Source organism: Mesoplodon densirostris, chromosome 1 (assembly GCF_025265405.1).
Source record: "Mesoplodon densirostris isolate mMesDen1 chromosome 1, mMesDen1 primary haplotype, whole genome shotgun sequence".
Lineage (NCBI taxonomy): Eukaryota > Metazoa > Chordata > Mammalia > Artiodactyla > Ziphiidae > Mesoplodon > Mesoplodon densirostris.
Window position 1 is genome coordinate 38267315 of NC_082661.1, and position 12637 is coordinate 38279951.

Below are 12637 nucleotides of genomic sequence, written 5' to 3' on the forward strand. Positions count from 1 at the left end.
AATAGAATATAAATGGATTGAAAGTAAATGTATAAGAAAAAGTCTATAAACACAGCAAACAGTGACAGTAGGTAGGGTAGTAGAAAGACTTATTTCTTAAACACTACTAAGTTATTTTTTTTTAATCTGCATTATTTTTTAAACTAAGGCCTGAAATTCCTAGGGGCATAGTGGAATATTTTACATTTCTGAGGGAACCATAGCAGTACTTGACACATGTTGAACACCACGAACTATTAGCTTGAAAAAGTTCAGTTTCAACCTTAGATCACACTATTTCTTTTGATGATGTCATATCTTAGTGAAGCTGGATTTTCCAGTGGTGGTTGTGATAAAAAGCAAGTACGACCCCAAAACAATGAAGAACAGGAAATGCAGGTGGCAGTGTCTAATTTGATTCCAAAGCTTGAGAAGTTGTGCAGCACCCAAAATGCACACATAGCCCATTAGTAAGTAACCGTGGTTATTGAAAACTAATATTTAAAAATTTCATAAGTTATTTTTTTCTCAAATGGCTACTAGGTCAGGGCATAAATAGTCATTAAGATGTCTCCACCTACTATGTGAAAAGGAACTGTTATGTATTTAGGGCACCATGAAAAAATTGCTGAGATAGAAGTTTGCCTTAAAGCTACAAAGTTTGGAAAGCCCTGCTCTAGTTGTACCTGTCCACAAGTGTGTGTGTGTGTGTATGTGTGTGTGTGCCCATTTGCTCTCAATCATGATAATCAACATAATACTTTTCTTGTACTTACCTCAGTGCTTGAAGCAACTAAGGAAAATTCGCGAGAGAGGTCAAGCTTAATGCCATCAAAATTTATTTCCGAAGGCCTTGCAACTGGGTCAGCACTGAAAACATAAGATGGTCTAGGCACCCCATCTTGATTTACATTAGATTCCATTCTGCAAGAATAACAGTAACTTCCTTAGATAACCTTAATAAATCAGCATATAAGCTATCCATAGTTTATAAATTCTGTGAGTCCAGCCCACTACTTCTTGCCATGTAACTACATTTCCAAAAGGAAAACATTAGACTATTTCATCTATAACATGATGACGCATGGAAAAGACAAAAGACAATTATTTACAGATTTAAATCAAATAATACTGGATACAGCCTACCACTACTATTCATGTGCTGCAACCTATGGGTAGATTTAGCCAAAGAGATTTCATGAGTAAAGGTAACCCATAAGGTAAGAGAGTATAAAACATTCAGACTTTGCCTGAAATCCTCTCAGAAATCAAACAGTAAGGGCAGAGTAAATTATAACCTTGTGTTATTTTAGTTATTTAGTGTCTTCTGGACAATTACTTTCAATTGAATTCTTCCAAATAATGCAAGTAAAAACTGAAATAACGTATGTGAACATATTCAAAACAGTACCTGATACATCACAGGTCTTAAAAATTAAGGTGAACATGGAATAATGCATCAGTAAACTATTACAACTAAATTAAACATCAAGTCACTAAATTTAAAGGTAAACTTAGGGGTAACCTTCACTGATAAAATATTAACATTAAAACATTTACTGAGAACCTACTAGGTGAACAATACCAGGGAGAAATGGAGAGAGCACTCTATTCTTTGAATATTATGAAATATTCAGAACAGTGACTGCCCACTAGAGTTCCTGGTTCAGGAAGGTATTTAGTAATGGGCAACCATAGGGGTTAAATAAATGAGCCAAAGATGGCCCCTGTATACTGGCCCTGCATTACTTCTTCACATCAGGCCAAGATCATTAGTTCAAAAACCCACTGAGGTGTCAAACTCAAAGTTTTACACACCTGTTTGCTTTACATATAGCCAAAATAAGCTCATTTTTAGCCATGTAGAGCCCAACTGGTTCCCATATCCCAAAAAACTGCACCCAACCATCTGCCAGCCACAGATAAAATCTAGGACTATAAGACCCCAAGCCACCGCTACCCTTTGGAGTTCTCTGACATAGTGACTCGCTACTGAGCTACTGAGCAATATCACTTACACAGAGCTCCCTCTCCTATGACCCCCACCCCTCCCCAATTCCCTTACCCTCTTCCCCATCTAAGTGACTGGCCCTTCACTCTAGTCTCTCTGGAAAGTCTCATGCTGTGGGCAACTTCCCAAGCTCACAAAGTGCCTGTCAAAGTGCTACCCCAGTAAAGCTCCTCGTATGTTACTGCCACCTTGAGGTGTATCTTTTTCCTTGATCAGTCCTGAAACCCCCAAATTCAGTACAACAGGGCTGTTTTTGGTTTTGTTTTTCCTAAATTGCAAAAAGAGTTAAAGAAATTACACATTTACCTTCAACAAAACCCAGCAAACTACAAGATCACCTAATCATACAATTAAGTTTAATATCTTTATTGCTTTTTTAATTGTATAATCAGTGATGTAATCAAAATGAGAAAATTACTTAAATGCAGTTTGATAGAGTATTTCAAACATGCAATTTATGGGTGAAAATTAAGAAAAAAGGTATCTGATAGAATAAAAAATAATCACTGATCTAGAATATGGGAGAAAAGTGTGCAAAAATATGAAAGTACTGGCTTGACATTTCATAACTCAAATTTCAGAGAAATGCCCAGGAAACTGGAAGGTAAGCTTCAATCTTTACCTTCGATTAATTTCTGGTTAAAAAAAAACACATTGATAAATCTTTTATGAAATTACTAAGTTAAAAAGAATATTGTACCCCCTTAAAAAAGTAAGGTTACAGTAGTTTGTACGTGCTCATATGTTCAGTTTTCAATGACTAAACTGCCTCTTAACAATTATAAAATTAATGAGATGTACTATCACTTCCTGTACTTTTAGTTAACTTCTACTTATGTGTGGCCTCCCTAACTAGACTAGGAACTTCTTGAGGGCAAGGACCTTGTCTTATACTACTCTGTATCCCCTACAACAAATTCAGAGATTTATGTAGTGATAAAAACTCCCTGCTATAGTGGCTTAATAATAATAAATAAAATCCTCTCTGCAAAAAAAAAAAAAAAAATGGTCTTACTCTTTTCTGATATTATCTTTAGCAACAGCAAGGTTCAAGACCTCCTTTCTCATTTCGGAAAGCTGTTCCCACGACTGAGAAACAGCATCTTTTATCTTCTCTCCAGTGAGGTTTCATGGTTGAAGACTGACAAAAAATAAAATCTGTTACTGAATGACGTTTCTGAATGTCATCCACAAAATATAGACTCAAAAAAAGTCTTCACAACTGATGAGTCCTTTACATTATTTTGCAAGCTGAAGTCTCAGGTCTTGGACATCTAATAAAAAGTACACACTGTTATGCTGCTTCGGGGTGAACATGCTACCTTGTTTTAAGAACAAAAACAAACCTGAGGTTGATCACCTTGAGGATTAAAAACAAGCTAACCTATAAGGCATGACCTTTTGTCAATTAGTCCTTCAGTAAGGAACATTAAAGAGCTGCACCAGGCAGGAATCACTGAGCCAAAAAGTAGAACGAGATGGGGGAAACCTCCCAAACTGGAGGATGACAGCAGTCATTGCACTCGTCACACACACCCCCTTCCGCTTAGCACTGCAAAGCCCAAGAAGGGCGAGCCCCGGGCACCGGCAGCAGCCTGTAAAATAACTGCACAGACGGCCACCACAGGGCCCCCATCCCTCCCAAATAACAGCACGTCACTTGCCGAGCAAACTGCTCACCTTAGGATTCAGGACACCAGATCTGGCAATGGACGCCTGATCCTCAACACTAACGGCAGCAACAATAAAAATATTAATGATTGCAAATACTTAGTGCCTGCTATACACCGGCACTTTCTAACAGGTTTACATATTATCATTTTATCTTCATAAGAGCCCAAAGAGGTAGGTTCTATTATTACCCGCTCTTGCAGATGAGGAAACTGGCCCAGAAAGATTAAAGACGTTGCCTTGCGTCACACAGCCAATAAGCGGCGGAGACCAGATTTAAACCCTAACGCGAGTACAACGGCTCAACCCCCCAGAGCGCACCCGGTGGCCCAGGCGTCTTCATTGCTCCACAACCCAGTTCCTGAGAGTAACCTCAGGGGTGTCCCGAGCCCCGTTGGAAGGTGCTCACACTGGCTGAGACCTTTCCTCACCTCACCTGGTACGTGCGCAGTCCCCCACCTCCTTCCGCGTACCCTCACTTGCAAACGTTGCCCCGCCGGCCCAACCTGGGAGCAGCACCACGTTATTTTCGTTTTCAAATTCAAACGCAACGCTGGGAGTGGGCGGAGCTTCCGGAACGACGCTCCTGAGCGCCGCCGTCTAGAGCTGTGGGCTTCCCACCCGCTCCCGGGAGAAGCTTTCAAATTTGGGGGCGGGTCTCGGAATGCCGGGCGACCAATGGGCGGAAGCGGCCTCGTGAGCGGCCAGTGGGCGGAGCTTCCCTGGGGCTCTGCTTGCGGGGCTGGTTAGGGCGCTGCCTTGGGGCTGCGGTGGGTACCACCTTCTGTTGGCGGCGGCGCGGATCTCGGATTCCATCCTGGAGACAATAAAGACGTGGCGGAGGCCCCGAGGTGAGGTAGCTGCCACACTTAGCCCCGCGACTACACTAGGGACCAGCCAACGGATGGCGGGCCTTGTCCTTGCGGGCCGGAATAGGCTCCGCATCGGGAGAGTCACTTAGAATGGCCGCTGCCCGCACTCGGAGGGTCACTTTCTTCGCTGCATGATCCTACCTGTCGTCCACAGCGGCCCTCGTGGACGAGATACATTTTTTCCAGAAAAGATTTTCAAAAGCATTCTTTCTCTTTTTGTTTTTTTGTTTTTGCCATTCTGAAAATATAATGCAACTACCGGCGTGAGGCGCTGTACTGTGACAGTCTATCTTCCATGCATAGGCAAGGTTTTTGCAGTGCCCGAGATGTAAGTGCCAGTACATCTTATCTGCTTCTTTTAAAGTGATCCTCTTCTTTTGATGCGGTGTTATTACAGTCATATGACAAGTATTTACTACTTAGGCCATCTCTCCCTGCTGTACTTCATTTTAAAGAAAAGTAACTGCTGACGTTAATTGAGCATTTACCTTGTGCCAGTCATGGTGCTAAGCATTTAAAACTGATTGTCGTACTGATCCTGAGAACAACCCTGTGAGGTAGGTACTGTTATTATGCCCCTTTTATAGGTTTCGACGAAACTGAGTTCATATGATTAAGTAATTTGCTCAAAGGCATACAGCTATTAATGGTGGAACTGGGATTTTAAACTCAGCTGAATGACTTCAAGACCCACCCTCTCACATGTGATCTTATTTTTGACTCTTACTTTGTTAGTAGCATTTGTAGTATAGTACCTGGTTTGATGAGCTTACTGTCTTCCTTTTCTTATTCTATATTTATATTTCCCATAACCTCCCCCTTCCTTCTCTAACTTCCCACTGCCTCCTTATTCAGTTTGCCTTCTTTATCCACAAAAAAATCATATTTGTGGTGAGCCAGTTTGGAGTAGAGAAGAGGATGCAGGACCAGGAGTAAAAATGAACAGAGAAAGTAGGTGTGAAAGGGAAGAAAGGAGGGAAGATAGAATAAAACCGTGTTTTACTGTTCCGGCTGGAACTTAAGTCTTTAGGGGCCTCTGTGTCAAAGTCTCCATTTCTCCTTCAGGCACTTCTACCCCTAAATCTGCCATTCCTGCCGTACCTCATAATGCCTTTATTGCTTTTACTAGCTGTAACTGATTTCCAGCTCCAGGTGCTACATTTATTTATGTTCAACAGATATTTATTGAAAACCTTCTATGTGCCAAACACTAGGCTAGGAGTCAGTTGAAACAGTGGAGGAGAGCTAGCAAAACAAACCCTAACCCTCCAGGAGCTTATATTCTAATAATTGAGAAAAAATTGCAAAGACAAATAATTGAGAAATTACAACTGTACTGAGTGGTTTGAAAGAAATGTTTAGAGCTGTAAGACTATGTCACAGGGGAACCTGAGCAAATAATGTTTGATCTGGATCTCCAAGGGTCATTCGGCATTAACTAGGTTTAAAAAAGAGAGGAGTAAGCACTCCAGGCATAAGGAATGTAATACCAGGCACGGGGGCAGGATAAATACTATACAAAATCCAATGGATTCTCTGTCTTATTTTATTCTAGCTCCCAGAAGCATTCCACACAGTTTGTTTCATCCACACAGTTAAATGTTTCAGCCTTGAAACTTCACTTGGCCTCTGGGTCAGCAAAAGGTCATTCTCTCCTTGTTTCCTCTTAACCGTACTAGCTGTACAGCCTAGTCTCCTTTTCTGTCTCTTCTGCCTAAACTCTAAATTATGGGAATCCTCAGAGCTTGGTTTTGAGCTTCCCTTCTCCCCCACCTTTTTCTCTCCTCTACAGTATTCCTCTTGGCAAACTCATCAACTCCCATGGATTTAAATATCTTTATACTGGTAACTCCTAAATTCCTTATCCTCCCCAGACCTCTCCTCTGAACTTCAACCAAATGCAAATATCTCATTATCCACTTGCCATCTCCACTTGGATGTATAACAGACATCTCTAACTTAACATATTCAGTATGGGACCTTGATTTTTCATTCCAAAACTTAAAGCCTCTCCTCCCAAATCTCTGTCTCAGTAAATGACACCACCATGTATCTACCCAGTTACTCATGAGAAAGAATCATTTCTGAGTCCTCCTTTTCCCTCACCACTCTCATCCAGCTCATAAATGTATCTGTTGTACTTTGGTGTTATAAGTGAAATAAATACTCCTTTCCCTTTTCATTGCTCTGACCACTGCAGCCTCCCATCTGGTCTACCTGCTTCAGGTCCTGTTCTCCATCCTTTATAGGGCAACGAAACCAATCTTAAAATGGAAATGATCATGTCAGTCCCTAGCATAAAGCCCTTCAATGAATTTTTAGAATAAAATATTTATATGGCTCAGTGAAGAAAAGGTGCAAAAGAATATACAAAGTATGCTAACTTTTGTGTAAGCAAGAAGGAGAAATGAGAGTCTACATACTTATATGTATGTATACCACACACCCATTTTTGGCCTATTTTTGAAGATAGAAATACAAAAACTATAAAACAGAAAATTAGTTGAAAATGGTTATCTATAGGGGATGGGAATATTTTGCAAGGATTAGTGATGGGAGTGTGGCTCTCTGAATAAACTTCTTTTTAAAAAAAGAGGACTTCCCTGGTGGCGTGGTGGTTAAGAATCCGCCTGCCAATGCAGGGGACATGAGTTCAATCCCTGGTCCGGGAAGATCCCACGTGCCGCAAAGCAGCTAAGCCCATGCACCACAACTACTGAGCCCATGTGCCACAACTACTGAAGCCCGTGTGCCTAGACCCTGTGCTCCAAAACAAGAGAAGCCACTGCATTGAGAAGCCCAAGCACTGCAACGAAGAGTAGCCCCTGCTCGCCGCAACTAGAGAAAGCCCACGTGCAGCAACGAAGACCCAATGCAGTCAAAAATAAATAAAATAAATTTTAAAAAAAGAGTTTTGCCTTTTCAAAAACTTAAATCTAAAACAATGGAAATAAAAGCAAGCCCTAAAATTTAACACAAAGAAAGAGATGAACTTACCTGTATATCAAATTGTCAGCATAGCCACACAGAGAAAAAGAACTTCTTCAATTAACTTGAGTGTAGTACTCTATATACTGGAGTTAGGAGTTCTGGAATCCAATGTAAGAGCAAAAGAAATGCAAAGAAATCAATAACTTGGTTTAGTAGGTTTGATGTTGAAAGTGGTATTGGTTTAGTAATTTTGAATCTGTTATACATGTGTTATAGGAAAAAGCAAAGGAGTAAATATATTCATGTTGTTTGGTACCAGGGTTCTCACTGTGGGAGAAGGGAAATAACAAATATGAGAGATTAATAGGGTCATTTCAAAAGGACACAGGATCTGGCCTAAAGGGGCTTCCACTAACCATGCTTAGAACAATTTGAACATCAAAAAGAATAAGAATAATAATGGTAATAGATTAAAACAGGTTTAATTTTTTAAGTCCTCTTCGTTAGGGGGGTGGATGGGGGAGAAAAGGACTAACAATGAAAAGCTCTTCTTTACACAAGAATGCCAGTTAATGAATGCAAAAAGAATAATAAAATATTCCCCATATTGCAACTCCCATTGTAAAAATTGACATAGATAAAGCTTATCAAAGAATACTAAAACAATGGATAAAGGATGCTAAACCATTGGCTAAAAGGTTGTTGGGGAGCAGGATATTAACACTATCTCAAAGAATCACCCTAGAGATTAACTCTTAATTAGGGGAAAAGGTAACTTTACAATGTAGAGATTTATTTATGAGACATACCTTAATCAAGTGAGGACACAACATCACCAGTAATGGGACTATCTATCACCTGGTACTATTTGTGCCAGCAATGTTTAACCTGAATCTAATCATGAGGAAACAATCAGAAGGTAGAGCATCTTACAAGACAACAGACCCAGGCTCTTCAAAAATGTCAGTGTTCAGGAAAGAGAAAATCAAAAGGTGGTGGATTGCTTTACTCAGGGGACAGCTGTTGCTAAATGAAATTCATGAATCTTGATTGGTTCATAGATTTTTTATAAAGTAACTGCAAAAAACAATTGGTGGACAATTGTGGAAATATAAATATGCACTACAACGTAGATGATACTAAATCAGTATTAAATTTTGGACGTGTGATAATTTGTGACTATGTAGAAGCATGTCTTTGTTTTGGGAATATGTTTGCTTCAGTATTTAGCAGCAAAGTGTCAGAGTGACTGCAACTACTTACCTTCAGAAGATTTGGGGAAAAAGTAAAACAAAAACAAAATAGAAAGATGTTAGGGAGAACAAAAGAACAGAGAACAGAGAAAATAGAACCAAAAAAGCAAATGTGGCAAAAAGTTAATAAATTGTGGATCTAAATAAAGGGTATAGCGATGTACATTGTGCCACTCTTTCAACTTTTCAAAACATCTTGGAGCTTTTCTAAAATAAAAAGAAGAGGGAAAAAACTTCCCAATTCTTTACAATGGCCTACCAGGCCCTACAGGACCAGGCGCCAGCCAATCTCACTCCCCACTTTCTTACCTTTGTGTGGTGAGTTGATCTACTCTGGGTACCTCAAACACACCAGGCTGTTTCTAGCATATGTGAACCTTTGCATGGGTTCTGTCCACCTGAATTCTCTCCTCTACATTCATCATGTGGCTCACTTCTCTTCCTCCTTTACATCTCATCTATATAATATTACCTGCTTAGAGAAGACTTTGTCCATCTTATCTCAAATGACCCTCTTTTTATTTGCGGGCTCAATACCATTTTCCTACTTTTTACAACCAGCAATTATTATATTTTTTATAATAATTATTATATGTCTGGTTTTTGTTGCCATTGTTGTTCTCCCACCTCCTACAGGTAAGTTCTATGAGTACAAAAACTATTTCTCTTTGTCACTGATGTATCCTTAATGACTCCATAAATACATGGTGATCAAACAAATATTTGCTGAACAATGAATGAAGGCTGATGTGCCTGGGGTGGGTAGATACCACGGAGAGGGATGGGCCAAGGCTAGATCCCACAAGACTTAGTCAGCTCAGTTACTAATTTGGGTCCTTATTCTAAGAACAATGAGAAATCAATGGACTGTTGTAAGCGTGCGCACTATACAATACAGTTTGCCTCTGTGTTTTGCAAAGGTTAATCTGGAGCAGAGAATAGAGGCAGCCAAGGAGAAGGCCGTTGAACCAGCTAGGAGGCTAATGCAGGCATCCCAGCAAGAGGTGACAATAACGTGGACTCGGGAGATGCCTGAGCAGCTGCAGAAGACTGGACGGATTTCAGCGGTATTTTTTTTTCCTACGTTTTCCATTTCAGCACCAGCCACTGGGTTTTCCCTTAGAAACAGAGAGCCAACTTGACTGGGAGATGCTTAAGATTTAGTCCCCATTCCGGGGCCTCCCTGGTGGCGCAGTGGTTAAGAGTCCGCCTGCCGATGCAGGGGATACGGGTTCGTGCCCCGGTCTGGGAGGATCCCACATGCCGCGGAGCGGCTGGGCCCGTGAGCCATGGCCGCTGGGCCTGCGCATCCGGAGCCTGTGCTCCGTAACGGGAGAGGCCACAACAGTGAGAGGCCCGCATACCGCAAAAAGAAAAAAAAAAAAAAAAAAAAAGATTTAGTCCCCATTCCAAATAATTCCCTTGAAGTGAACATTAGCATAAGATGAAAAAATTGTTAAGTTACATCAAGCTGATGGTCACAGCGTCTACTGGTAGTAATAGCTAACTTTTTATGTGCCAGATACTATTCTAAGCACTTTACACTCATTCAATCCTACATACCCTATATTTTGTTATTAGTATCCCACATTTAACTGAGGAGAAAACTGAGACATGGCACTATTGAGGAATAGTAAAGGTATCTGCTACGTGGAGGTGTTAGGTTTAGTTCAGGTAATGTTTGTAAAGTACATATAAAAGTGGCTGGCACATGTTAAATAACAATTTGTTGTATAAACAGTAAACAATGGAATTGGAATTGGAATCTGGGTAGTTTGGCTGTAGAGTCTGTGCAATTAACCACTGCATTCTACTGCCTCTTAAAGTTTGGACTGAACACCCTTGGAATTCTATTAAAAAGACTGAGTGCCTAGCTCCTGCTGCAAAGCCACCTTCAAATGCAGGACTAACATAGTTTTTCAACCCTAAAACTCGGTATGTATTGATTACAAAGGTTTGAAGAACAGGTTCAATGAACATTTATCGAGCACCCATTAAGCAGCAGGTATCTCTACCCTTAAGATGTCTTCAGTTTAGAGCAAGCCTTTCTCAGTCTGAGATTTCAAGAGTTAATCCCTAATTCCCTAAGGCACCCACTGTATGTAATGCATTAATTTCACTCTTGTGTCTCTAGAACTGTATTACTTCTGTACCATCCTGAGAAAATTGAAAAAATAGTCACACAAATAATTCTTTTATGTCCTCTGGTTTATGTGGGGAACTCCATGCACAGTTTCAAAACAGTATGACAAATGTTATGGTAGAAGTGTACAAGGAGTAATAGCTGCAGAATGAGTATGATTTAAGAGTGACACCTCTGAAGTTAGGCAGATTTGAGTTTGAATATAAGCTTAGCCACTTACAGGAAGTGACCTCAGGAAAGATATTTAACTTCTTAAAGTCCTATAAAGGTGTGACGATTAAAATAGCATTTGTGAGTTATTTAGTAAAGTCCTGACACATCATGTGTTTCATCATGGTGGTTATTTTTATTAAGTCTGCTTATTAAGTCAAGCTTATGAATGTCTGTCTAGGAGCACTATAGCCCTGACACCTAGAACAGTGCCTTGCATATAACAGCCATTGAATAAATATTTTTTGTATTTAATTAATAAATGGCATCCAGCAAGGAAGATATCATAAAGTGGCATGTAGGCTAAAATGAATGAATGGGATTTGCCAGTGAATTGCAGAGGGAAGCCCTTCCAGGCAATGAAAACATATGAGGCAATGAGAAAAAAGACAAGAGCATACAAAAGTTTACAAAAACTGTAAGTACATAGTTCAGTAAAACTGTGAGTATAGCGTAAGTGGATAATGTTAGGAGATGAAAAAAGTAGGTGGGACCTAGAGCATGAAGAGCCCTGTATAACTGCTAAAAAGAGTTGAACTACTACAGTTTATAGGGCATAGGAGGCTGTGCCCAGCAGAGACATGGAGGGAAAAGTGGAGGAAGAGAAGCAGCAGAAAGAATTAGGTCTATAATATCTCAGTCTCATGATCTGGGAGTCAAGATATGAAGGGACAAGACATAGAAGTTTATTATTTATAGGTGCAAAGGAAACCAGTAGAGGCAGAAAAATAACCATAATTCTCTTGGCTAAATGCTTCTCTGTCATTGTAGGAAGTAAATAGATAATATCTATAATTGATACATGAAGAAATAACATTAGGAGCATGCTATATTCAAAGATATGTCAAAAGAACCAAAAGTAAATTATAAGGCTGATTGCTTCTGGGAAGCAGGGCTGGAGTTATGGGCAGGGGAAGCTCTTCGTTATAAACTCTTTAAATTTGTGGTAAACATTTTCTAATGTAATGTGTCAGAGCAAAGACACATTTCTTTATTAAGCACTTACTCTGTGTCAGCTGTAAGACCCCATCATCTTAGTGAAGGAGGCTCCCCACTCCTGAGTCTGCAGAGGTTGCATCTTTTGCCATCTTTCTAAAACATGCTAAACTACTATGTGCCTGAGAGCTTCTGCACTTTCTGTTCCCTCTATCTGTTCCTTCCAAATGTCTCTGCATGACTAAGTCCTCCTCATTATTCAGTGTTACCCTCCCCAAAGAGGCTGTCTTTGCCCACCCTCCCTGCAGTTGCTCTCTTCACCCTCCAACCAGTCACCTTCTATCCAATTGGCCTCTTTTACTTTCTTCATGACACTTACAGTAACTGAAATTACCTTATTTATCTGTTTACACTATGTCTTCCCCCACCACAGTGCAAGCTTATGAGACAGAGACCTCATCCATCTTGTTTGCTATGTCCCTAATACCTAGGACAGTGCCTGGCACATAGTAGGTGCTCAATAAATATTCATTAGGTATTCAATAAAATTTTATTAATTGGATGTATAGATGAATTAGTACAGTGCATTTTCCTATATGCCATCTCATTTAGGCTTAAGACCCTAATACTT

At 40.2% G+C, this 12637-nt stretch overlaps 2 protein-coding genes across 14 annotated transcripts in view; one reads left to right on the forward strand and one right to left on the reverse strand.

Annotated features, from left to right (window-relative positions):
* Window positions 1–4257, reverse strand: part of KIF20B (kinesin family member 20B) — a 73170-nt gene extending 68913 nt beyond the window's left edge. For 4 of the 10 annotated variants that reach the window (XM_060102241.1, XM_060102251.1, XM_060102232.1 and 1 more), the window contains exons 1-3: window positions 4098–4256; window positions 3006–3131; window positions 756–903 (exon numbers count right to left, since the gene is read on the reverse strand). In XM_060102241.1, the coding sequence (XP_059958224.1) occupies window positions 756–903; window positions 3006–3058 (201 nt within the window). In that variant the 5' untranslated portion in view covers window positions 3059–3131; window positions 4098–4256. The other 6 variants (XM_060102180.1, XM_060102261.1, XM_060102189.1 and 3 more) reach the window with 6 other exon arrangements.
* Window positions 4258–4382: 125 nt separating this feature from the next.
* Window positions 4383–12637, forward strand: part of PANK1 (pantothenate kinase 1) — a 115574-nt gene continuing 107319 nt past the window's right edge. For 2 of the 4 annotated variants that reach the window (XM_060102276.1, XM_060102287.1), the window contains exons 1-2: window positions 4383–4512; window positions 9638–9784. The gene's annotated coding sequence lies outside the window, so the exon portion shown is untranslated. The other 2 variants (XM_060102295.1, XM_060102305.1) reach the window with 2 other exon arrangements.